The sequence below is a fragment of the Dermacentor andersoni genome, chromosome 3, assembly GCF_023375885.2.
Source record: "Dermacentor andersoni chromosome 3, qqDerAnde1_hic_scaffold, whole genome shotgun sequence".
In the NCBI taxonomy this organism is placed as follows: Eukaryota; Metazoa; Arthropoda; class Arachnida; order Ixodida; family Ixodidae; genus Dermacentor; species Dermacentor andersoni.
Window position 1 is genome coordinate 212840348 of NC_092816.1, and position 27437 is coordinate 212867784.

The 27437-nt window shown below is 46.8% G+C and overlaps 2 protein-coding genes and 1 long non-coding RNA gene across 4 annotated transcripts in view; 2 read left to right on the plus strand and 1 right to left on the minus strand.

Annotated features, from left to right (window-relative positions):
- Positions 1–5117: 5117 nt before the first annotated feature.
- LOC129386091 (uncharacterized) lies at positions 5118–7942 on the minus strand. Of its 2 annotated transcripts, XR_008613559.2 has the most exons (5): positions 7449–7942; positions 7245–7312; positions 7081–7172; positions 6134–7007; positions 5118–5329 (listed from the first exon to the last, which is right to left on the minus strand). It is a non-coding gene; the product is annotated as an uncharacterized lncRNA (long non-coding RNA). The 2 variants fall into 2 exon arrangements; XR_008613557.2 differs by having other exon boundaries at positions 7081–7312.
- A 1056-nt stretch (positions 7943–8998) lies between these two features.
- Positions 8999–9909, plus strand: LOC126537166 (uncharacterized). Its single transcript, XM_050184348.3, has one exon. It carries the CDS (start codon positions 9036–9038, stop codon positions 9681–9683), a length of 648 nt encoding a protein of 215 aa, XP_050040305.2. The 5' UTR covers positions 8999–9035; the 3' UTR covers positions 9684–9909.
- A 12744-nt stretch (positions 9910–22653) lies between these two features.
- The window catches only part of LOC126524322 (endothelin-converting enzyme 2-like), a 203761-nt gene continuing 198977 nt past the window's right edge, over positions 22654–27437 (plus strand). The window contains exon 1 of the mRNA XM_072286991.1: positions 22654–23424. Coding sequence (XP_072143092.1) covers positions 22786–23424 — 639 coding nt within the window. The 5' untranslated portion in view covers positions 22654–22785. The remainder of the gene's footprint in view (positions 23425–27437) is intronic.

A 27437-nucleotide genomic window follows, 5' to 3' on the forward strand; every position in this document is an offset into this window, starting at 1 on the left:
ATTAGAGGTGTCTCGCTGCTTCTTCAAGATACAATCGGTTGTGAAGATGTTGCTGCGAGTACAGGTTCTCTGGTAAAGCTTGTAGTTGAGGTTTAGTTCCTTTTTGGTGAAACAGAAGGGACTTATAATGTGCATCAGCTTCTGCATTTGCCCAAGAGTGTTGCACAGCAGGGACCAGTTTGGGCATACTCGTGTTTTGCATTCGAATCAAATCTTGGACAAATAAAGGAACTTGTAGCATCTGCGAAAGGTGTCCCTCTGCAAATCGTCGAGCACCTAATGATGATAAGCTCATTTGCCATTCTGAAGGCTTTGGCCAGCGCTAAAGTTCAGACACTCCCAATCAAGAATAGCACCCTGCACCAGGAACGTTTTGACCCACTGGTAAGCCACACGCAGCTCCTCAACCACTTTTGAACCTTCTACAAAGCAAAATTTGCCATAATATTGGTTGTCCTGTAGTGGAGCACAATGGAGTTGCACCGCCTCGGTATATTCTTCACAGTGAGCAGTATGCAAGGCCAACCAAAACTGACTCCACAGCTGCAGTCACTCCTCTGGGAAAATGTTTCAGAATTGTTCATTTGCTCTCGTTTAAGGATATAGTTGGTCGAGTGCGAGCCTTTGCAGTGTCGAAAAATTTTTTAACAGCCGCGGCCTATCATACCACATATATTATGAAGGTAGAAAGGGTCCATTCGAGAAACCTTGTTGAAATAGAAAGTGGTGTTGTTCCATGTGTCTACGTTAAAGTTGCATCACAAATGTTTCTATATCACTTCCCTTCAAGGCTTTGTTTAGAATTTTCTGATAATTTTGTAAAATGTTGTTTTTTACTGAAAAATGGCGTTAATTTATTTCAACTGTAAGACATATTTCCTCTGGTAAATGGTGCCTTTAATTATATTGTGTTTTTGTTTACGTAGTTATAACATTGTAGAACTTGTTTTCTGGCTTTTCTTTGTTATTTGTACCTTCCTCACACTTTCTTGTGGAGCCTTTGAAAAATGTAATTATAAAGAGCCAGTTTACTCATTGCTTTTGCAAATAGAACAGAATGGTATGGGTTTCTTTTACAGATCAATAGAATGGAACGATCCCATTCTATTTCTTTCTCATCTACTGCTTATAACTGACTTGTCCTAGAGATAATGTAGGGGCAGCCCCACTTGGTCCACTGATAAAACAGGAAAAAAAGTCCATTTGAGTAGTTGTGTACACTATAGTGGCCAAGCACCACATTTCATGTTACTGTTATAATCCTTATGTCAATAATGATGTTTTTCTAAATTTCATTGAAACAAATGAATGATATTGCACTTTCAAAGAATGTTTTGCTGTTCTAAACTGTTTCAATGATATTTAGTTACCCTTTGGTGTTGTGGTTAACAATATCTTAGTGCAAGCGGATTTAATGTGACTAAATTTAATGCGAAGAAAACGTGATGAAGGCAATAAATTTTTCATCCCCATGCTTTGGTCTCTCCCTCAATTTTTCCATTAAATTAATTGCTTGGTCTTGCTGAAATAAGCAGTGTGACCAATTGATTTCATAACAACTACACAAATTCATTATCATTTGTGAGGCTAGTATAAATGCCATGTTATAAGCATTATAACCTTACACATTTTCCTTTTGAGCATACATACAAGTTAGTCAATAAATAGCAACTGTGGTATTTTGCCTAATTATATTTATGTGGGCCTATCATATAGGCAAATAAAATACCTTTAAAATATATATTCGCTAACAGATCACAGCTGACTAGGCTGTTTAGTTGTGGACACGCCCCTCTCTACAAGAGGGCAAAGCTTTTGTGAAGATACTGAGAACTGTTCTGTGCTCTTTCGTGTATAGTCAAGCTGACAAATTTCAACTCAAATTGTGGGGTTCTTTAAATTTATGAACTAATATCACAGACGGAAGTAATTTATAAGCTGATCACAACCATCATTAAATGCAATTTCACTCAAAGTTGATCCATGCAGAATGAATCGATGAAATTGTCTGACCATATAAACAAACACCAGTTACATATTTCCATGCCAGTTGGATCTGAGAACAGTTGCACAGGGACCACTTGGTTTCTGTCCCAACTGATCCCAGTTGCGAACCAACTGGTCCAGTCATGCCCACAGGACACCAGTCAGCCCCGCATTGGGACCAGTTGCAAGTGGTTTTCCTTGTTACTGGGACCAGTTGTGCCCAACTGCAAACCAGTTGCTTTCCAACTGGTACCAACTGAAACCAGTCAGCCCCAGTTGAAACCAGCTAAAGACCAGTTGGCTATGTTCACCTGGGAAATACTAGCAGATACAATTTTCCCGCTGCGCCCTGGTTTTTTCTCTTTTTTTTCGGCGTTGTGATTTTTCATATAACGTTGATTGATGTGGTAGTGTTCATTGTTTTCCAGTAAGCGAAAAATAGTGTGCTCACGCTTATGAGACAGCTTTGATAGCTTCAGTATTTACGTACCGCCCGCAATATCTTGCTTCTTCGATCGGCCTTAGAAGACGTGAGGAATGTAAAATTATTTTTGTATGTTTAATAAGCGCTGTGTTATAGTAAATTAACCTGAGTAGTATGAAGAGATAAATAAAAATCTGTAGTCATATTGAAGTGTGCAATATGTGAGTAATTAATTTACAAGTTTGACATGTTATACGATCAGTGCAATAAAAATAGCCGGTTGTTACTCCTTATAGATTGTTGCCTTTCCAGTGGCTTCGAATTTTGCCCCCAAGGCTCCAAGAACCAGTACTCTACCCCTGCTGCCACCAGCCGTTGCTCATCCATTCCCTTGTACGCAATAAATTTGATCTAGAAGCTTGTGCATCTTGAACCTTTTTCCACTTGCAGATTTGCTGCTACGAAGCAGCTGTTTAGTTTGCGGTATGAGCCAATCGTAAAAATGAGCTTTGCAATAAATGTGCGCGTGTGAACATTTGAAATGCCTTTAAATCTGCCTGTCTGCACCGGGGGCATAGCCAGGGAGGGGTGGCTTATCCGCCTTCAGCCCCGCTCCCCCCTTTCTCCCGAAATATTTTCGTTCTGTCGTGCACCGCCCAACCCAAACAGCCCCCGGCACCCGAAATCATTCTGGATTTTGTTTAGAATGCCTTTTTTTGCGCTTGAACAGATATTTCGGCACCAACATATTTTCCCTAACCTGGTTTTCACCTATCTTCCTCCGCCCTTACCTTTATAAATTAATTTCATTCTACTTTGTCGCCAACTGTCTGGTACTCTTCTATCTTTTAAAAATTTTTTGCACTGCTTTCACCAGAGCTTCCTTACTTTTTGGTCGTGGTTCATTAATCATCCTAACGGGAAGTTCGTCTAGTCCTGGGCGTGCACTTGGGAATTTTAACTTCAGCTTTTTTTCCAGTTGAAATTTGTCAGCACCAGCATCTGGTTCTCTTTCACGCTCTTTTTTTCTTCAAATGCAACCTCGTCATTGCCTTGGAAAGATGCGGCTGTTATTTTTCGGATGTAATTTAATGCCGCTTCCCCTTTAGTTTGTTTCCATCTTCGTCTAGCATATGTTGTATTTGTTGTTGACTTCCGGCCTAATAATTTTATGTGGTTCCAAAATATTCTAGGTGCGGCCTTTTTTTTTCTCACGTATTTCTGACAACCAGCCTTCACTTTCACCTTTTATCTTTGCTATCTTTGAACCACAGGCTTTTTATCCCCGTATATTTCCCATTTACTATGGCTGGATGGATGGATGCATGCTATGAGGGCCCCCTTTGGAACGGGGCGGTGGGTTCCGCCACCAAGCTCTTGCCATTATACTGCCTAATGGCCTACCCAGGTTAAAAAAGAAAAAAGAAACACGATAAACTCTCACAACCAAATTTTCTGACCCCTTATCGTGAACTTTGCTTTTGTACGTCTCCGTTTGTTTTGTTGTTGTTTTTTTTTCGTTTCCCTACTTTTCTTCCACCAATCTTGGATGGACGGACGGACGGACGGACGGACGGACGGACGGACGGACGGACGGATGGATGGACGGATGGACGGATGGATGGATGGACGGACGGACGGACGGATGGATGGATGGATGGATGGATGGATGGATGGATGGATGGATGGATGGATGGATGGATGGATGGACGGACGGACGGACGGACGGACGGACGGACGGACGGATGGATGGATGGATGGATGGATGGATGGATGGACGGACGGACGGACGGACGGACGGACGGACGGACGGATGTGTGTGTGTGTGTGTGTGTGTGTGTGTGTGTGTGTGTGTGTGTGTGTGTGTGTGTGTGTGTGTGTGTGTGTATGTGTGTGTGTGTGTGTGTGTGTGTGTGTGTGTGTGTGTGTATGTATGTATGTCTGTATGTATGTATGTATGTTATGAGTGTCCCCTTTGGAACGAGGCGCTGGGTAGTGCCACCAAGCTTTTGCTATTATACTGCCTAATGTACTATCTAGATTAAAAATGAAAAAAAAAGGAAAATGAAAAAACAACACGATGAACTCCCACAACCACATTTTCTGACCCCCTATTGTGAACTTTCCTTTTGTACGTTTCCGTTTTTTGCCGTTTCCCTACTTTTCTTCCACCAACTTGCCAATCGCCTCTTACTAATCCCCCAAGCAACAAAAAGTCCGTGGCAAAAAAGTCTGCCCGTCGTCTCCGGTCGACTGCAAAACGGTTGGCCCGACTTCGGCAACCAAGGGCGGCGCAGCTTTGGGGATTGACATAGGCCTAACCCGGCCGATCGTCGGCAATCGATGTAGGCCCGACCACTGTGGCCTACTTGGCCGTCGGCGTCTCATACGGGGACCTACCAAGGTTTTAGGTACGCAGTCAGTCGGCCAGCTTGCAGGCCATTCTATTTGGCCAACGCAGCCGAGCGCATGCCACACGCGGGCAAGCCACGGCCCTGACGACAATAATGGTCGGCATTACATCGGCCCGGTACTGAAAGCCGACGTTGCTTTTGACGCTCCGAATAATCGTAGCATTTGCACTTACAACAGCATGCGCATCATGCATCATGCTTGTGTGGTGGCCGGCATAGAAGTACCGGCCACACGAAAGCGAACGCTCTTTTGTACTTTTCATGCCACATAAATGCCCGGCAAAAGATTCTTATCCAGGTCTTTATTTCTTGTATTTGTCTTGTATATATACACCCACACGTTCACAAAAGTTTCAAACGCGAGTTCATGGTGGGCTTGAAGCAGGGTCACGGCGCCTTCTCTCGTTCCGGCCTCCATCCCTGTCAGCTGCTCCGACTAACCAGCGTTTGGTGACTCCAGCCACTGATGCCAGTGAAGCACCTGGGAAGGTGCTCCTCACAGATGCTGCAATAAAGCGACACATAAGAAAGCTGCCCCCGCTTTATAGTTCAGTTGGTTAGTCGCATTCCATTTGAAGAACTGAGTGAAACAATCAAAAAGATCATAAGCCAGATATTCACGAAACATTAAAGAAACGATAACAAAGCAACGTGCAAATCAGTATCGAAGTTGTCAGGAAAAGTGGCTGGACGACACAAATCGTGTATGTACCGGATAGCTGGTAATTTATATGTCGTTAGCAATAGGGGGAACTCAACACGGAACCATAACAAAACACGCACACAGTGGCTACTGTGTCTATAGGTAGCGCGGCTATTTACACCACGATCGGTCTTGTTGCTTCCCGTGAGCACTGCATGAAACAGCCAAGTTGAGACGCTGAGACAAAGAACGCGCCGGAGCCCGGAGCGCCAAGCGGCACAAGGAGGTGAATAGGTAAATGTCTGGTGAGGCAAGAGGGGAAGTTTATGGCATAATATATATACTTGCTGACATGATGGCAACGATGATAGGTCTATGTTTTGCAGAAAACAGTTAGCATACATGGATTAAAGCAGAAACAGCATATACAGCATATATTATGTGGTGAAGCAAAAACAAACTCCTCAAAAGCAGTGACAAAATATGGACGCCGCAAGTAGAACTCACTTATTACGGCATTATTTTATTCAAGAAAGTGCTAATACTGGACGCAGCAAGATGCAATATGCAGGAGCTTGTTTGAATGAAAAAAAAAACGAAGCATGCAGTTGGCAGCGATGTTCGCAACGTGCACAAGAAAGCTGATTGTTATACCATATTTCTTACTTAGAATGAGATTCGTGATGGCCGTGAGCTTCACGAAGGCGCGCTTCCTCCCCTGCGACCCTTTCCAGCTGAACTGCAGTGCAGCTTCATTTGTAAGTATGCCCTGCAGAAGAGTGCGCACGGCATGACCGGTGTCCGTTCCTCCGTATCTGGAAAAAAAGTTCACCTGCACGAACCAGCGCATGTAGAGTTAAACCAGACATCCAAATACGTGGTTATCGTGGTCTGGAAAAAATAATGGTCAGGATAAGAAATATGATCGCTCTCGTTTTAAATGTTTTAACCACATAAAACAAATATATCTAGAAACAACGTTCTATGACAGAACGGCATATGGCTGCGGTATTGTATGAATGACAAAATGAAAATCAACCAAAAATTAAACATGAATACATAGTTTCTCTAAAAAGAAAACACAGCATGTCACTCACCATCTGTTCCATGCGGGAATCTAAAGCTAAATATTCCTCTAAGATACGCTTTAGAGCCGCCCAAGGAAACATGAGGACAGGAAGAATGGATTTACTGGCTTGGCTCAGAATATCATTGCAAAAAAAAAGAAAACATCCAGGCAGCGCGATAAACGAATACAACACATAGTCTCACAAACAAAATTGCACGCAGACTGCCACGAGACAAATGTATAGGTATACATAACGTCGAGACCACGGTGACAAAGTATTACACGTAAACTACGAAAATGGAACAACAGAAAAATTGAGGAACAACTTACATAACATAACAACTTACATTCTTGTCTGATGTTCCTAGATCTACTCTAGTCCACATGCGGTGAAGCGCCACACACAATCCATTCTTACCTGCAATGCACCAGACGTATATCGTACAGGCATTTACAGTTTTGTTTTTTCATCTGTGGGAAGGAACGAAAGCAACTTCTAATTAATTATGACTTTTCCGCAATGAAAACCAGACAAGCGTCTTACCTGATTTCTTCCCGAATGGTGACAACAGTTTCGAGCGTAGCAGGTCATTCGCACACTGTGCTTCAATTTAAGCAGTGTCGTTCTAGTGTTTCCTAGAGAAAAATTAAGGAAAATACAAGACGAAAGAATAATATTAGAAATATATACATGAAAGTACGTCTCACATTTCCCTGTCCCAACTCTAGAACGCTTGATCCGTTCTCATATAAAGCCTGTTTTTTCTTTTTTCTTCCTGTCAGAAAAAATAAACACAAGAAACAAGCAGTTTATCATACGTTGCAAAACCACTTACGCAATACAAAGCGAATTTTGTTCACTTGAAAAAGACGGTTATGCATTACACAACATGAAATTAAAATGCCACTTACGAGTACGCATATCTTGAACGGCGAGATACGGCGGCTCCACTGCATGGAAAGGGCTTGCGCTGTTCTTGTCCATGTCACTTTTGTGTAGTTTGCGTTTATATGCGCAGTCCATGATAACAGAAATGCACCAACTAGTCTACCAAGAGACGCGGAACGAGCTGGCATCCAGAGCTAGCATTTGGCGGCAACTCGCGCCCCTGCTTGAGCCTCCGCGCCATTTGGCGGGAACTCGCCTGCGCCCCTGCGAGCAGGCGGCGTTGCGCTTGACGAAGAAAAAATAGATAGCAATGAAAGCCCCGCTTGGCTTTCTCGCCCCGTCTTCGCTGGTGGGAGCTGATGCTGCTTTCCAAGATCCTCTTCATTCCTTCTGGGAGAGGGAGTTCGACCGCGCAAGACTCGCAAGACGACCGCGGTTCCCCCAGTCTTTCCCTTTTTTTTTTTTTCAGGCGCCTCCTATGACGTGTCGCCGTTTCCTTTTGGTGTGTGTTGGGCACGTGCGTAAAAATGAAAATGTGCGTTCTATATTTTGCAGGGATTGGGAGCTCTATACGAATATGTATATAGCTTATGTATACAATAATTTTGACCTCTTCAATGCGTCGAACAGTACTTTGGGTGCTATGTACGTTAGCATGTAGGTTCTGTTTTCTTTTTTGGGAGTATCGTTTAAATATTGTATAACCTTGTTTTGTTTCCTTTTGTACTTGCTTAGTATTGTATAACTGTTATTACCGTGTGCAATTATCTTTGTTATAAAAGTCTTGCTGTAAAGGCTCTGCCAAGCGAAAGGGGGCTGCGGCTTCGTCAATCTGTCTGACAGCTTTTTCTGCGCCTCCGCTATCTGTGCCTTTACAAGGCTGAAATAAATCATTTGAATTTTAATAAATATTTATCGTCAAAGCATCACGTCTATATGTGCACGAAGTTCGATATGTGCGTGCATGCATACACAGTCAATACGCTTTCCAGGGAGCTTTGCACAAAAATGGTAGATATGCTTCACAGGAGACGGCGCTTGAAAGAACACTCATGATATACCATGAATTTTTTAATTCTTAATTGCTTGATTGTTGAATGTCATTAATTCATTGAGCAAAAATTGGAAGAATTTGATCTAACTCTAGTTTTTCCCAATCAAATCCACGTCGACAGCAGAAATGCTCCATTTTATGATTTACATTGATTAGCATACAGCCTTAACTATTCCTAGACGAATCGACAATAGCTACAAAAATTGCAGATTTAGACATCTCTTCACAATTCGGCTTGGTATAATCGCTTCTTTCACCCTCCCCAGTGAAAACATCCAACTGAAATGTTTCCTAGAACTGTACAGTCCACGAGTCACCTACGCTTAGATCGTTTGACGATTTTTGCTGTGCTGCGACAGGGCCGTTTACAATTTGTTGTATACTTATCGCGTGTCACACTGCATTTCATAAGTATCGCTTATCAGCCACGCAAGCAGCAGTCGGCGGATCACATGTTCATCATCCTATAAAAAGGGCACTGCATCCAATAAACGTTGTCTGTTCCACCCTGGCGTCCGGCTGATACGCTACAGTTGGCGACGAGGAAGCGGCGGCGATGGCCGTCGGCAGGATCGGCGAGTACCGTCTGGGCACAAACGCGTCATGGGACGAATACGTCGAGAGGCTCGAAATGTTCTGCGAAGCTAACAAGATAGCGAAAGAACAGAAAAGAGCCGCCCTGCTGAGTTGTTGCGGCGAAGAAGCGTACGGGCTCATCGTGACTCTGGTGAAGCCAGCAAGACCGACAGCAGCAACCTACGAGGAAATTGAGACGGCGGTCCGCAAGCACCTGCATCCAAGGCGTTCAGAGCTGTACGCAATGTTTTTGTTCTACAAAAGAAACCAGGCTGCCGAGGAATCGGTTGCGGACTACGTCACGGCGCTTCGGAAGCTAGCCGAAGACTGCGGTTTTGGCGACGAGCAGCTCCCGTTGGACATCATGATGCGAGATCGTTTCGTATGCGGCCTCCAGAACGAAGCCCTTCAACAGAGACTTCTCGCAGAACACGACCTTACGTTCAACGTTGCGTACGACATGGCCGCTACCGCAGAAGCGACAGCCAAGCAACAGCGAGACATACGCATGCAAGGCCGAGACGAGTCGAAGGACTGCCAGGGCATGATACAAGACGCCGCGGCAGAGGGATCCAGTTGCTACCGTTGCAACGGTAAGCACTCTCCGCATTTATGCATTTTTAGATAAGCGGCATGCTTCAAATGCAAAACGGTTGGACATATAGCGAGGGCTTGTCGTTCAAAAGACGAAAGTAGAGCGGCCTGGAAGACGCCTGAGCAAAAGAGGAAAGTTGAAAAGAGCAAGGGCGTGTACGAAATGAGTGCATTGTTTTCACTTTGCGAAGTGAATGAGCAAGAACAGAAGTTTATGGTTAAAGTACAGATACAAGGACAAGAAGTCCCGATGGAGGTTGATTCCGGAGCCTCATGCTCAATTGTGAGTGAAGATACATTGCGAGTAATCGAGAGAAATCGGGGTGAAATACCACTCGAAGATCCTGGAACAACTCTCGTAACCTGGTCAAAGGAGGCGTTACCGCTGCTGGGACGAGCAACCGTCTTGGTAGCATTCAAGGGCCGGAAGGCAAAGCTGCCTTTGTTGGTTGTAAAGAATCGAGGCAACAGCCTGATTGGACTAAACTGGTTTAGGCATTTGCTTGCGGGGAATCGAGCAAGTAAACGCGGAAGACGTGCGCTCACGATTTTCCGAGGTGTTTCGCAGGGACCTTCCTGGCTTCAACGGACCACCAGTTCACATCGAACTGAAAGACGACGCTCAACCAGTGTTTCTGAAAAGTCGACCAGTTCCACTGGCCCTCAAGGACTACGTGGGCAAGGAAGTGGATCGCTTGGTGCAACAAGGGGTGTGGGAACCCGTCGCCTACTCCAACTGGGCCACACCACTGGTAATGGTAAGAAAAAAAGACGGAACCTTACGCCTGTGCGGCGACTACCGCAGCACCGTAAACAAAGCTATTCAAAGCAGCGGGTATCATTTACCCACTACAGCTGAAATGCTCGCAGCTCTGGGTTAAAAAAAAATTAAATTATGGGGTTTTACGTGCCAAAACCACTATCTGATTATGAGGCACGCCGTAGTGGAGGGCTCCGGAAATTTCGACCACCTGGGGTTCTTTAACGTGCACCTAAATCTAAGTGCACGGGTGTTTTCGCATTTCGCCCCCATCGAAATGCGGCCGCCGTGGCCGGGATTCGATCCCGCGACCTCGTGCTCAGCAGCCCAACACTCTGGGTTCAAGCAATTTTTTTTTTTACAAAGCTGGATCTAGCTCAAGCTTATCAACAGCTAACGCTAGACGACGAGTCGGCTGAAGTGCTCACAGTTAATACGTTAAAGGGACTGTACATACAAAGTCAAACGGCTGCCGTTTCGGATTTCGGCGGCGCCGTGGATGTTTCAACGAGTTATTGACTCTGTTAGCAGGCATTCTCGGCGTGAAAGCCTATCTTGATGATATCTTGATTTCTGGCAGTATCGCGGTAGAGCACGCCGAGAGATTAGAAACCGCGCTATCGCGTCTGCAGAATGCGCACTTAAGAGTAAATAAAGACAAGTGCGAATTCAGCCAGCCGAGCATTGAATTCTTGGGTCACAGGATTGACGCCACGGGAATACATCCGAGCCGAAGCAAGACGGACGCCATCCATAAAACGCCCGCACCCACAAGCAAAAAGGAGCTGCAAGCCTTCTTGGGGTTACTGAATTTTTACAGCAGTTTCCTCAAGGGCAAGACTGAAGTGGCAGAACCACTCTATCGACTGCTCGACCATAACCACGAATGTAAGTAGTCAGGTGAGCACCAACGTGCGTTCGATAGACTAAAGACTTTGCTTAGCTCCGACTCTGTACTTGTGCCTTATGACACCAAGCGTCTTTTAATTTTGTGCTGCGACGCATCTCCTGTGGGAGTGGGGGAAGTGCTAGCCCATCGTACGACTGACGGGAAGGAACAGCTTATGCGTCCCGGACGCTTGGAGCCAGTGAACGTAACTATTCTCAGGTTGATGAAGAGGGCTTGGCTGTTGTCTTTGTTGCTGGGCGAGAATTTATGGTCACAACAGACCACAAGCCGCTACTGGGCCTGTTTAATACGGACAAGAGGGTGCCTGAAGTTGTGTCGCCCAGAATGCTCCGTTGGATTTTGTTTGTCTGCGTATAACTACAGCCTTCAGTACAGGCGAGGCCAAGAAAACTCCAACGCCGATGCACTCAGTCGTCTGCCAGCTCCGGGAGACGAAGACGAGCCACAGCCACCTGGGGTCATGCTCCTGTTGGAAGCGGTCGAGTGGGCACCGCTGCATGCAGGCGGCAGACATCACTGCGCTGATCAAGAAGGACAAAGTCTTATCCATGGTAAAGGAATGGATCCTTAGTGGCTAGCCGTCAACACAAGTGGACAGCAAGTTCGCGCCTTACGAGGTGAGGAAGTCAGAGTTGTCGTTGCATCGTGATTGCATACTGTGGGGGAATCGCGTTGTAATTCCTAACGAAGCAAGAGAAAGTGCTTCAACTCCTGCATGCAAACCATCCTGGGATGAGTGCCATGAAAGCGTCGGCTAGAGGGCTCTTGTGGTGGCCGAAAATGGACCACGATATTGAAGAGTTTGTACGGCACTGTCAGCCATGTCAGAGTAACCGGCAAAGTGATCCCAAGGTTCCAGTGCATATTTTAGATCAAGCCAGATCAACCTTGGAGTCGCCTACACATCGATTTCACTGGTCCAGTTAATGGAGAAGTATTCTTAATCGTGGTAGACACCTACAGCAACTGGGCTGAGGTCGAAGTCATGTCATCCATGAAAACTACAGCTATCGTCACCAGTTTAAGGAAGATGTTTGCGACACACGGTGTGCCAGACGTTATTGTTTCGGATAACGGCACATCATTCACTAGCTCGTAATTGTTTAAAGTGCAATGGTGTGCGTGCTATTTTCACTGCACCTTATAATCCCGCCAGTAATGGTAGGGCGGAGATAATAAAAGCTCAAGAAGCATTAAAGAAGGAACAGGGAGGTTCGACGCAGTGCGCGATTTCGCGGTTCCGGCTTAAACGGCACACGACGCCACATTCGGTCACGGGAAAATCTCTGGCAGAATTAATGATCGCACGAAGGCTGAGGACAGCCTTGGACAGACTTCATCCGGACCGGCAACACGCGCCTGAACCGCAATGACCGGAGATTAAGAGGTTCCGTGTCGGTGACGCGGTCTATGCTAAAAGCTGTTGTCCAGGTCCACGGTGGAAGGCGGCCAGGGTTGTGGCAGTCCGAGGCCCGGTGTCGTACATCGTCCAGCTGGACAACGGCGAGTGTCATCACAGGCACCGGAACCAGTTGAGGAGCGCCTGGACGAGGCTCGAAGCCGATCCAGTCTCAAGTGCAGACTACCACGTCAGGCTGCATCCTACAGCCAGACGACCACAACAGCTGCCGGTCAGCACGGAAGCAGCCGCAGGGGCAAATCCGGGCCAAGCTACCCAAGACCCGGTCGAGCCGCGAAGATCAACACGCGTTAGACCGCCTATCGCACGTTATGGTATTGATGAATAACCAGACATTTTGCCATTGTGAAACGAATCTTGGGAGAAAGGAATGTTGTATACTTATCGCGTGTCACACTGCATTTCATGAGTATCGCTTATCAGCCACGCAAGCAGCAGTCGGCGTATCACATGTTCATTCTATAAAAAGGTCACTGCATCCAATAAACGTGTCTGTTCCACCCTCGCGTCCGGCTGATACGTTAAACAACCGTTGGCCGCGTTGGTCGCGAACAATTTTGCTTGATTCTTTCCGCAGTTCAGATGACTTTAACGAGAACTGTCTAATGCAATATCCATATGATTAAATTTTGTTCCCAGTTAAATCGTTATTTTCTCGATAGTTTAACTACAAAAGAAGAAAGCAATAATGAACGATACAATAGTGTTGCAAACATATCCGTTTTTGAAGTATTGAAATCTTGTGCTTTTTGGTAAAGCAAATGCACTACTTATGCGATGTGTCTTCTTCGTGAGACTTGCACACTGGTCTCCACGTACTCTTGCTCTCATAATAGTGGTCGTTGCGTGACACCCGCATATATGGCGAAATTAAATTTGATTCTGATTTCATTATTCAGTCTAATTACTCGAGTTCGATCAGTCTAGAATAAAACACAGAACCATCCTTTAGCCGAAAGCTGATATAACTGCCAGATGAACAGTCACTAACGTCTGTATGGGATGGCTGCTGTCTTTCCCCGTGTGATGAACCGCCGTCATCGCTTTTGTATAGCTGGTATATATTCCGTGATTATATATATTCGTCCGTCAACATTTGTTAGGCAAAAGCAACAACAAAAAAATTGCTGCCTCTCACTTCTTCAAAGCACTGCGCAGCCTGTCGGAACGCACTGGCGCGTGTGAACGCATGACCTGAAGGCTCAATTTCAAAGTGTTGTTCAATTGCTGCCTGAACCACTCGTGAAGACCTTTCGCGCCACGTTACCTTATTATGCTCGCTTTTCTTGTGACCGATGACAAGACATTAAATTTGGCGGCCTCTGCAAGACAAAGCTGCATCAACACAGCTTCTTAAATATACGAATTGGCTCAGCGGCTGTCGGACAGTGTGCATGGTCCGTTGTGGCACGTCACTAAAAAACCAATTAAACACTTAGCGTATATGCACAAAATGACGCGACCACTATTATAACGGGAGCGGGGACTTTCGGTCTCACAAATATATATATATATATATATATATATATATATATATATATATATATATATATATATTACACGAAGTGATGCCGCAAGGAAACAGGAAACGACGTATAAAAGCGGGTGCTCGCAAGGCGCAATTTATTCCTCGTTACTGCGAACTGCCGTCGCACAATGCCGTGAAAGGACGAGTGCCTGCGCAATTGACTTCTTTGTCACCGTCGGCGATGACGGTTTCTGCCCCCCATGCGACCAAAGTTATTCGGCAGGCAGCACTTCAGAAATACCCGTAATAGAATCGAATACGGCGAAGGCACTGTGCGACGATTCTCCGGGCGACTTCGAAGGCCGCTCGCTTGGCGCGCCTGCACATCACCGCCGATCGTCTCGCACAAGGTTTCGATTAATACGCCGTAACCATATCGATGCGGCACTAAAAGCATCTTAAACCGGGAGGATAAAGGCGACGCGAAATGAACAGTGAGAACTGCCAGCTCGCGCGCTCTTACGCATGGTGAAATGTCTGCGTTAGATAAAGTATAAAAGAAAAATAGCACACATTATGTTCATGTCACGAACCCGAATATAATGCGAGGCGCGTTCCAAGGCGCGAAATTTCGGCGAAAAAACTCGCGCTATATTTGTGCAAATATTAAGTGCGTATCTCTCGTGTGTCGCCTCTTCACTGGCTCACGCTGGTAGCAGCAAGTAAAGAACACCTTCTTTTATAGTAATGTTATTTCAATGGTCAACTTACACCAGCATTCAGGCACTCCAGCTACGTGTGTCTCTGTGTGTGGTTGTACCCATTCGCTACATTATGTCATTTAATTACAAATACTCATATAGGCGTAAACCTCGTTTATGCATTATGGTATATGTCTTTATCAATTAGACGTCGTTTCGGACGTTCGGTGGTTTCGATTTGTCATGTACGTGCATCATAGCTCCATATAAAAACCAGAAAACATGTATATTCGAACGCGGAAACCGAAAGTTTGATCACGTCGAATGACTTTTTTTTTTTTTTTATATATGTGCCAGCTAGAAGAAGTGCGGATATCTACCGGACGTTCATATATAAAATATCCACAATGAGACTTCCGACGGATGCGATTTCGTACACTGAGGCAGTACATGCATGAGTCATATATTCTAATGACGCAGCTTTATTTTAGATGGGAGCTATAGGTTACGTGGGCGCCTGCATGCAGCGCGCAGTCTGCCATTTCGGAAGTGGTGCCATTGTCGAGAAGGCCCTTCCTCTTGCGCAATAGCGATATATGAAAGCGCTATACGTGAAAACGCATAATGTTGATGGACAATTGATGGACAAGAAAAAAGAAACCTATATAATATTGCCTAATGTAAGCCGTTACATGTTTTCAGCCAGAAACTTATAACTATATCAGGCAAAGCTGTATAGGTAGAACTATACTGATGAAAAAACTATTACAATTAAACTGTACATTTGTTGCATCCATGTTAATTCTTCCGCATGCAAGTGCTTTTGTGGTGCTGCCTTGGGTGCGTTTCTCAATTTCTCATCTTGGGCTCAGATAGATCGCACCGTTTATTCAAAATTTATTGACAACAGACACCGTTGGCTTCTCGGCCGCAAGCGCAGCCTACAGCGACCGAAAAGTTTCCCGCGCTTCTCCGCCTGCCTGCCCTGGTTGCACGTTTTGTATTTCTCTTTCTTTTTTTTCTTTCCCCTCCTAGCTCCATACTGCGGTTACCCGGCCACGCTACTCGGCCTTGGGCTCCGTCCTCCCTTCTTGCCCGCATTCTTCCCCGCCTCTGGACTATATTCCTTTTTTTTTCCCTTATAGTCCGAGCCGCCAGAGGCTATATCAGCTTGTCGTTGGAAGTAGGCATGCGCGTTTACATTGATTGTTCGTTCGCGCTCAAATTTCGCTATGAGGTCGCATTCTTTCTTCTTGCATTTTTCACAGAGTGTTTAATTAGTATCTCTGCTTGCCACGGTTTATGCGAAAAAGACACCTTCTACCCAGTCGAACCGAACCAGCTGCGAACGAACCAGTTTAAAAGCAATGTAAAGCATTTCACCAATGCGGAGAAACAAAAAATGCCGCTTTTTAGCGCAACGTGAGTTGAAACCAACACGAGCAAACTCATCAAAAAAGAATTTTAAAAAAGGTCCGCAGTTGCAGTCTGGTGCTTCGGCAGCGTGCGTCAGTTGTGGCACGGCCGCTCGATGCAAAGCAAGGTGCGGCCAGCTACGTCGCGCCGCGGACAATAGGCGGGCGCGTCTCGGCCGAGTTTACAGTTGCGACCGCTTTTCTTGGTGAGGGCGCCACTGCTCGGGGGTGCTTTCGCAACTTCGCGCCGGGGCTAAGCGGACGTTGGTTCTCGCGTCAGAACGTGTTTGTGTCGTGCTCTATGCATTCACCTCGGGCTTTTTCACGTGCGTGCGTGTGAGCAAGTTAGTTCGCGTCAGGACGTGTTTGCCTTGTGCTTTTGGATCGAGCGGCCGTGGTTGTGGCAGCATGCAAAATGCTTGTTATTATTGTAGTTGTGTGCTTAGTGCAATACATTTTATGCTGTCTAACAAAAAAAAAATACGTGGAGCCAAAGTTCAGTCGGCAACTAAAGCCGGCCCGATGCATTGCCGGCTTGTCGCACCGCCGACGAGCGTTTGGCGCGCTTGGCGTGCAGTCGTGCTCTGACGGAGGCCCAGCCGGCGCGGCCGGCCGCGTGCCGATGTGGCTGGAAGGAGACGTCGGGCCAACTGTTTTCGGAAGTCGGGTGGCCAGTGAAGCCGGCTGCCGACTATTTCCCAACAATCGGCCAATCATTGGCAGTCGGCTAGGGTTGCTTGGGAGCTCCATTGCGGACAAGTTTACTTTTCCCTTGCTCTCGCTGAACCAAAGGGCTTCAAGGAGGCCAGTGGTGCCTAAATCGACCGCTGGGCAGATGTCTTCACATTCTAATAAAACATGCTCCATCGTTTCCCTAGCTTTACCGCAGCAAGCACGTGCTCATTCTTCCTTCTTGTATCTCGCTTTATAGATGCGTCTTCTAAGGCATCCTGATCTCGCTTCGAAAAGTAATGGGCTTCCCTTTGAGTTATCATAAATTGTTGCTTTCCTGATTTCGTTTTTTTTCCTCTCAAGTAGTTACTCATGGCAGGTTTCTTTTCAATTGCCGCCACCAATATGAGATTATTTCAGCCTCTCTGACTTTCCGCTTGACGTTCTTTGTTGCTCACCCTACCGGCCACATACTTGCTGGTAAACTTCCTAGTTCCTTTTCTCCCCTGTGAATCAATGTTTTCCTCTACAGATACCTCAACATTCTCCCAGCCCATTTACTTTCTTCCATATTCCTCAGTCGTTCTTCATAATCAATTTTACTGTGAGCTTCCCTCACTTAAAAAGTAGTCCAGCCCATATATCGCCCTGCACAGCTTCATTTGTAGTCGTGCCGTAAGCGCCCAATGCGAGGCGTCCCACTGACGTTTGGTTCCCATCGAGTCCTGATTTTCAGAACGACAGATTGCTGAGCTAGTTGGTAAGGATTCACTATGCAAAAATAGAGGTGAGGCGTGCAGACAGGACACAAGATATGGCGTTCGTGTTGTCCACTTCTCTACTATTGTGTCCTGTCTACACGCCTCACCTCTTTTTTGCATAATGAACCCTGATTGTACCCCTGATTTCAAGCAAGCAACCGCATTGCCAAAAGTAAGTCTTGGAACCATTACACCTTTCCACATACCCCGGAGCACCTCGTACCTATTGTTTCACCATAGCGCTTTGTGCTTCATTATCTCTGCATTTCTCTTCCACTTTACTGTTACTGTTTTTTCCTGTGTTTCCATACATCAACTGCCTTCGTTTATACATATATCAAGGTATTTATATTATTTTACCCGAGGTGTTTCCTGACCGTATATTGCCACTGTCTGTTAACTATTTTCGTTGAATACCATAACACCTGATTTTCTAACACTAAATTTCAAACCTAAATTGTGGCCTTCCTGTCCACAGATATTAGCCAGACGTTGCAAATCACTTTACTTGTTAGCTAGAAACACAATCTCGTCCGCATAAAACAAACCTGGAAGCTGCTGCTCTATTACTGTACCCGCCAGTTTATACGAGATATTAAACCCGATATTACTTCCTTCTATCGCCCTTTCCATCCTCACCATGTACATCATAAAAAGCAGTGGGGATAAAGGGCATCCCTGCCTGAGTTCATTGTTGATATCAACTTTCTCCTCGCTCGAGATCCTCATACCTTCCCATTCAACGCAAACGGCATTTTCTAAATAAATCTGTCTCAAAAGCTGTAGACAATCGTCACCTAGGCCTTCCCCTTCCAGAATATCCCACAAAGTGCTGCGGTCTACGTTGTCATACGCTCCTGTAATGTCTAAAAAGGCCACATATAACGGTCTGCTTTCTACTCTCAATATTTCGATGCAATTCTTGGATGGATGGATGTTATGAGCGTCCCCTTTGGAACGGGGCGGTGGTTTGCGCCACCAAGCTCTTGCTACTATGCTGCCTAATATCCTACCTAAGTTAACCAATGAAGAAAAAAAAAACACTATGAACTACCACGTCCAAATTTTCTGATACCCTATTGCGAACTGTGCTTTTGTACGTCTCCGTCTTTTGTCGTTTCCCTACTTTTCTTCCACCAATCATCCAATCGCCTCTTACTGATGTCTATTGCGGACCTGTTTGCTTTACCACTGCTCCCGCTGAACCCAAGGGCTTCAAGGAGGCCAGTGGTGCCTAAATCGACCGCTGGATAGACGTCTTCACATTCTAATAAAATATGCTCCGTCGTTTCCCTAGCTTTACCGCAGCAAGCACATGCTTCTTCTTCCTTCTTATATCTCGCTTTATAGGTGCGTGTTCTAAGGCATCCCGATCTCGCTTCGAAAAGTAACGAGCTTCCCTTCGAGTTATCATAAATGGTTTCTATCCTAATTTCGTTTTTTCCCCTTAAGTAGTTACTCATGGCAGGTTTCTTTTCCATTGCCGCCACCCATGAGATTAATTCAGCCTCTCTGACTTTCCGCTTGACCTTCTTTGTTGCTGTGTTGCCCACCCCACAGGCCGCATAGTTGCTGGTAAGCTTCCTAGTTCTTTTCCTCCACTGTGAATCAATGTTTTGCCTGTACAGATACCTGAACACTCTCCCAGCCCATTAACTTTCCTCCATATTCCTCAGCCGTTCTTCATACTCAATTTTACTGCGAGCTTCCCTCACTTCAAAACTAGTCCAGCCCATATCCCCTTGCACAGCTTCATTTGTAGTTTTCCCGTGAGCGCCCAATGCGAGGCGACCCACTGACCTTTGGTTCCCGTCGAGTCCTGATTGTACCCTTGATTTAAAGCAAACAACCGCATTTCCAAAAGTAAGTCCTGGAACCATTACCTCTTTCCACATACCTCGGAGGACCTCGTACCTATTGTATCCCCATAGCGCTCTGTGCTTCATTATGGCTGCATTTCTCTTCCCCTTGACTGTTATGGTTTTTTCCTGTGTTTCCATATATCCGTTGCCTTCGTTTATCCATATACCAAGGTATTTATATTCTGTTACCCGAGGTATTTCTTGGCCCTGTATCTCCACTGTCTGTTCACTGTTTTCATTGAATACAATAACACCTGATTTTCTAACACTAAATTTCAAACCTAAATTGTTGCCTTCCTGTCCACAGATATTAGCCAGACGTTGTAAATCACTTTGCTTGTTTGCGAGCAACACAATGTCGTCCGCATAAAATAAACCTGGGAGTTGCTGCTCTATTACTGTACCTGCCTGTTTGTATGAGAGATTAAACCCGATATTACTTCCTTCTAGCGCCCTCTCTATGGACGTCAGACTCTGGAGTTTGGCAAGACGCGTAGCGCCACCTACCGGTGCGAAGAGGCAGTAATTGAGTAGTGCGAAGCTAGACTCCCTTGCTAAGTTGCCTATGCAGCTAGCGACTGCGAAAAAACGATTTAACTAGATTTTTGTCCATATTGCGAGCGTTTTGCGCATTTAACACCCCGACAGAGAGCTATGAAATTCTAGCTAGTCGGACACGCCGCCGAACTGCCATAAAGCGCTTGCTGGCCCACTTTTCAGACGGATGGCGCAAACGACGGCAACCGCGATAGCTCCGCGCGCTACGAAGAAACGCCGCAATCGACGCTACTGTTGTGTTGTAAATTGCCATGAACGTGAAGGACGGATGAACAACGTTCAGTTTTACTGATTTCCATCGCGATCGTATGAAGGGGAAAGGCGAGAGCGCTGGATACGGGCCGCCGTTCAACCTGTTGGGCAATCGAATTACTTGCATTCCCCACAACACAGCGGCTCGCATGAGAAAGTGCGACAATTTTGTTCTTCTGTAATTGTGTTGCGTAGCCCTGACGGAGGACCGTGGTAACCAAGCGAAAACTCAAGAATATGCAGCCGCCACTTCGTTGGTAACCGAAAAAACAACGTTGCGAACCATTCTTTTATGTGCCATGGATATCTCCACATTTTAACAGACGTCCGCCTCCGCTTGACTCAACAAGTAGAACGGAGAGATTTGGCAGGTCAGCTTAACCAAACATTTTGGTACGTTTATGAATTCAAAATCCTGTTCTAGAGCATCGTTGTATCGCGAGCTCATTTCTACTTTCGGTATTTTGTATGTCCTGCGCCGATACAACAAGCACGCTTCGCAATGTGCTGAGCCTGCTCGACTGCGTTTTTCAAATGTGAGCAATGAAGTTGCTGTAGGATCACTGGACAAGTAATTGCGAAGTAACGCACGTGTGTAAAGAAAAAAATGACGCGTTTATTTGCATTTATTTGTGCGCGCTTGTTGCTCGAAGCGTCTGCGAAAAGTTCAAATTAAGGTACGAGCGATGCTGTAGCTCCTGCGAGAAAGATGCAGCGCGCAGGCACTGTAGGAAGCTTTCTTTCGTTATGATCGCACGCTATTTGCTGCCTTGGAAAACGTTTTCTGTTTGCTGCCCTGGAAAATGCTATGAAAGGATTTACTCTTTGTACATAATTGCGAGACAAAACATTACGATAAAATACATAAAAATATAGGAGATACTTAAGTCTTGCGTTCAGGACATATTCAATATGAACCAATTTGAAATGCTTAGATATTTATGCTGATATGCCTATAGACAAACCTGATACTCTCTGTACTTGCGAGTTGCAGCACGCCGAAATAAAACTGGAGACTTTATTTTATATTGTACACGTACTTCGCCCTGCTGAGCTTCCTTTCCGAAGCGTGGATGGGCGGAAGACGCTTTCCAGGTCCCTGATTTTTAGGAAACCGTGCCTCAACACAAACGAAAGAGAAGGGTCCATTGTGGTCTATGCACCTTCGCTTGCGGACAGCTCTCCTTGCACTACCCAGTTCGCGTCAAGGCTCCGATGGGGGCGCTGGTGACGGGTTTTTCCGCAGCGCCGCCTGGGCAGAGTCTGAGGTCTGACCATGTACGTCATAAACAGCAGCGGGGATAAAGGGCACCCCTGCCTCAGTCCCTTGTTGATATGAACTTTCTCCGCGCTCCTCATCCCTTCCCATTCAACGCAAACAGTATTGTCTAGGTAAATCTCTCTCAAAAGCTGTATACAATCGTTACCTAAGCCTTCCCCTTCCAGAATATCCCACAAAATGCTGCGGTCTACGTTGTCGTATGCTCCTGTAATGTCCAAAAAGGCCACATACAACGGTCTGCTTTCTGCTTTTGATATTTCAATACACTGAGTAAGAACAAACAAGTTATCATCCAAACGCCTACCTATTCTAAAGCCATTCTGAAGCTCTCCCAAAATGCCATTATTTTCTGCCACGGAGGAAGGAAACTAAGGAGAGGCCCTACCCCCTCCGCGCGCTAGGAGAAAAGTGTGGCGGAAATGACGTAGTAGGTTCTCATTTTTTTGCTGCTTTTTTATTTTTTTTGTTGTATGGCCACGCCTTTTGGGCCACAATGGCGGCGTTGTTATGGTTTTGAGCGCTCACACGTGTTGCTCTGGTAGGTTTCGGGCCGTGGCAAAGGCGCTGAGTGGGCGGGTTTGCGTTAGTCACCGTGTCTTGTTGCGCTGTGTTACTTGCACCGTGCTCTGCCAGATGTTGCGCGAGCGCGCGCGCTCCGCGCGCGACACCACGCGCAGCACGGCGTGGTTTCGCGAAAGATGTAAACAAGAGAGGAGGGTGGCCCAAAAGGCGGAGCATCGCCATGAGTAACGCCAAATTCCGGCTTCACTTTTGCTTCACAAAGAGTGACGTCAGGGCCTCTCCTTAGTTTCCTTCCTCCGTGTTTTCTGCCCATGCTTGGATGCGTTGGATGCGCCCTGTAGCGCCACCTAGCATACAAAATACGAAGGCGATAGCGCAATGTTGTAGCTGAGCCCGAGACGTGGCGCCACCGGCAGGACCCCGAGTATCCCGCTCAGGTCAGCGGCTCCGCCGGTCGGGAGCCGGTTTTTCCGTGCGCTTTGAAAAGTTGCTCGGGTCGCCGGTTGTTTTTGGCTGCTGCGCGGTGGCGCGCAACAAGTGTGCCCCCGGCGACATGGACGACAAGAGCGAGCCGCGCGAGAACGACAAGTGCATGGAGCAGGGCGAGTCCACGGGTGGCGGCGGAATGTCCAAGCTTCGCGCCCAGGTCACCTCTGCCGTGGCCAACATCCCGTCGCTGGTGATTGTGCTGCTGTGCGTGCTGTTGCTCGTCTTCTTCGTCATCATCGTCGCCCTCTCGGTCAAGGTGCACTCGGGCTCGACGACGCCTGACGATCGCTGCCTGTCGGCGGCTTGCCTGGGCTCGGCGGCTCGCGTGCTCGCCGGTCTTCAAGACGCCGCGCCCTGCCAGGACGCGTACGCACTGGCCTGCCGACCCGGCACCCCTCGAGGCCTCCGTGGCCAGCACGCGGTGCGGCACCTGGTGGACCTGGTGCCTTTCGACGGCGACCAGGCATCGGCCGAGACGAAGGCGAAACGCTTCTACGAGACGTGCATGGAGCCGCGCAGCCTGAGCCAGGACGCCCTGGCCCTGCTCAACTACCGGCTGCGGCAGGTTGGCGGCTGGGAGCTCGTCGCCGGCTCGTCGTGGTCCCTGCAGAGCTGGGACCGGGACACCGCGCTCGAGAAGCTGCACGTCGACCTCGGAGTGAGCCCCTTCTTCGCCATCGGAGTCGCCGACCGAACAATTCGGGTGAGATTGGCGTCCTGTTTGCGCGGACGACCTCGATTCCGTGGCCACTCGCGCGGAGGGCTGCGCCGCCCACAGGGGGAAGCTTTTGTAACTCTGGTAGAAAAAGCTTGTAGCACTTGCCAGTTCCACGGCGAATCTACTCAAATTTTGTGCTGTGTAGGTTTCGTGGCGCAGCTGCACTTGGTGGTCGGCACCAGTTAGGTGGTTAAGCAGCGTGACCCACTTTAATCGATCCTTACTTCAAACGCCTTCTGGCTTATATATGGTGAGATTGGGCGAACAAAGCCGTGAATATAAGTTAATTCGGCAGAATTAACTGGCGGAAGGGGGTAGACCCCTTGCAAGCTTGTTCCAGCAAGATTTTTGCGGGCATGTTGCTAGTCGAAAGAATCACACGATTTCTTACTGCAGTTTTTGCAATTTTAAGGGTACGTTCGATTCGCCTGCACCACTTGAACCAGTTCACGAGGTGCTGCACCCTGCCATTCGTTTCAGCGGTGCAGCAATGGCGGCCGCAGAACCACGACGTTCGTTTCAAAAGCTGCAGGAAAGGTGCAGGGCTGGTTCATGATTTTGCTGCACCCGCTCCACTGTCGGTGCCAACTTGGTGCAGGCATACAGGTGCGAAGCAGCGACGCAGCAGACGACGCAGCACACGGGCGCGAGCACCGTAAAAAGCCCGCTTACACACGTGTGATGTATCTACGCAACTGTAGTGTGTATTTACGCCCCAGAAACCGATCATACCTGCAGTTCAGGACCTCTCAAACTTACGCACTCCGTGCACATTAGTCTGACATAGCATAACATTTACACCGCGTCTGCACCTTTGCATTCGTTTCGAGTGTTTCGCTGGGCCTGCACCTCCGGAATCGAGCTGCACAGTTCTTGAACTTCTCGTGATCCGCCGTGAACTGGTTCACAGTGGTGCAGGCGAATCGAACAGACCTTAAATTACCGAAGGGAGCTGCTTGGGAACGTAGAAAGCTAAAGTCTGACTAACGTTTCGGTACTTGCCAGTTAATCATGCAGTCTCGAATCGCATGCGTAACGCTTGCATCATTGCAATATCGTGAAACAAGGATTATGCAGGCAGGCGGCCACCCATGGTGTCATTTAGAACAGCATGTTGAACTATCTCACGGAACTGCTGGCAATTGTCAAATGTCTTGTTCCAGCAAGCTTTGTGCGAGCATGTTGCTAGTCGAAGGAATCACATGATCTCTCACACAGGAACTCTGGTGTTCACAAGGGCGATTTGATATTTCACGTTACTGCAACTCAGAATAACTGCAGGAAAGAAAAGAAGAAAAACAAGAGACATTCTGAAACCATTAGCAATGAAAGTTGAGCTAGTCGGTGTGAATTCATTATGGTTAAACAGCGCAAGTGAAACACGCAAGGGAATACCGGCGCCCTTGCTCTGTTTTTTTTTTGCCACGATGTAAGCATTGCGCCAATGTCAAGGCTACGTTCTGTCGCCTTCATTTGGTATTGGGTAGCGTCTGTGTTTCATTGCGTTTTCCAGCTTAGCTGGATTTTCTTGTAAATAAAAGAAGCCCCGCTCTAAGCGTATTCACCGAGCCTTGGAGCGCTCCCCTTTGCCAGTCTTTGATCATTTTTATTCTGGTGTCATTGGAAGCTGTGTAGCCAGGTGCTGTGAACTCCAGTAGCGGTGATTCTTTTGAGTGGTAGCGCCGTATAATATAAGGGGACCAAGGTTGCGGAGGAGAAACTCCGGAGTTATGAAATCATTCCGGAGTCATTCAATATTTTCAAACTCCAAGAATATAATGGGAATGGAATTGTGGCACCGTTCAGGCAGATGGAAGGAGTAGGAATGAAAATGGAGCCCGATATTCGGGAATGGAATGGGCACACATACTGTATAAGTACTGCACGCGCGCTGACCCGAAAGCCCCGGCAAGCGAGGGAAAAAATACTTGTGGCCGGCGGGAATTATTTGCCGCCTTGGCGTACCTTATTCATTTCCACGTAAAGGAAGGAGAGAGGTTTCAAACGCTTTCTTTCACGATGAAATAATTAATTAACACAGCGGTAAATAAATTCCGGATTATACATATGTTCACAAAGTATGTTGCCTACTGAGCCATAGTGCAAGTCGCTACAGGTTTCCATTTAATTTCTTGATGCTGTGATCAGGTGAGTGGAATAATATGACGTAATTTATTGCGTAAATAGTCCCATTGATTTCATACTTTCAGGTTTTCTCGCATAAATGCTTGAAACCAACGCGAATGCTGCAAAATCTTGCAACGTTGGCAAAGGGGATCTGGAAAATAAACCAGCGGAGAAAGAAATTAATGTCTCGGTGCGTTTTTTATTATTATTATTATTATTTTGAGGGAAGTTTTAGCGTGTTAAATGGCGCAGTCCTCACGCTAATTGCTTTCGTCCTTCCTGGCATTGCGCGGGTTCGCCGGGAAGGAAGAAGTATGACATGTTAAACTTGACAGCGGCAAAAAAAAAAAGAAGAAAGAAAGGACGGAAAAGAAAATACGTTGTTTACGCTGTGCATGCACCAGGCATAACACCCCGCGTGTTAAACTAAGAGGAAGCTGGCCCGAAATTCGCTCATGTTACGAAACATGGATACTACAATCGCTCACTGAAAAATTGACGAGTGTAAAATAAAGCAATAAGAATTCCTTATTCCATGTGACAGTGTGGTAGCGCTACCTTTCACCGATTGATAAATAATCGAGCTGGAAGAGTTTGTAGCAGCTTTGTATTAAGGAATTCTGAAAACTATGCGTCTTTAAATATGCATTCGCGCCAAGTTCGTTCGAATCGGTTATTGTTCGTTATTTAAGAGTGAGATAAATTGCCTAGCGCCGAACATGCTGCGTCTTCGTTGTATATTTGGCGAGCGTAGTTCGGAGGTTCATCGCGCAGCGACGCGCGAACATAGTGAACAGCTCCTCGGGGTAATCTTTGTCTCGTAACAAATGTAGTTAAACAGTCTCAACTTCTACGGTGTCGCCACAATAACCGCAAACATGCTTCACTCGGGGACTGACAACCGGGGGTCGGGTACGCACGCTGTTATGATTGGGGTTTCAATCCCATCGCTCGTGATCCGTTGTCAAGATTGGAGTCGGGCATGAATTAGAAGGTAGCTGGCCCATGCCGTCGTCCAACTTATCCACGCTGAGGACGTTGATGAAGGGAAGGACTGCTTCTTATCGAGAACGAAAAATATGGGTTTATTTACAGTATTTATATCAGTCTAACATGACTGTTTTAGAAAGTACATCAGTCTAACATGAATGCTTGAGAGAGAGTGTCCTGAGCAGCTGCACAATAGCAGTTTATAAACACTCGGTCCTCCCCCGATACCCAGGTGACGGAAAACGGCCGTCCAAGCACCGTAGGTGAGTTGACCAGGCACTGTAGGGGAGACGAGGCACCGTAGGGGCATTTATTCCCTGAACTGCAGCGTGCCCGCCGGCCGCCTATTGTCTGGCGTCTTGGTCGGCGCGTGGGAAGGGGTGTCAGTAGACGTTCCACGGCTCAGTAACAATAGTTGGTCCGCCGAGCCCGTTTAGTCATAATGGCGACTTCGTCAAACTCGGCTCCAGCGACGGAGAGTCGAGGACTCGCATATTGTTGTTCACACACAGTCGACTTAGTCACGCCGTGGCTAGAGGTTTGCGGCGACGCTCCCGGAAAGTTGCAGCCACAGTCGCAACTGGTTGGCAAAACTTGCACTGCAGCTGGCCGTTCTTTACAGCGCGGAGCTTGAAACTACCGGGCCCGAACCAGAAAATGCCGCCCCTGCAGTGATCTATAATACTGCAGCATTATATGTTAATCTTGAGCGAGGCTACTAAGCCGGCTGAATCGAATATTAGTCTAAACTCGACGGGGCCAATGAAATGTCGCAATTTCTGCTCAATGCCGTCTCTGTCTCAGAGGACGACCTCGGCCGCGAGCATTAGGGTCGTTCCATGCCGACTGCTCCGACCGAGAGAAAAACAGTTCTCTCAAAC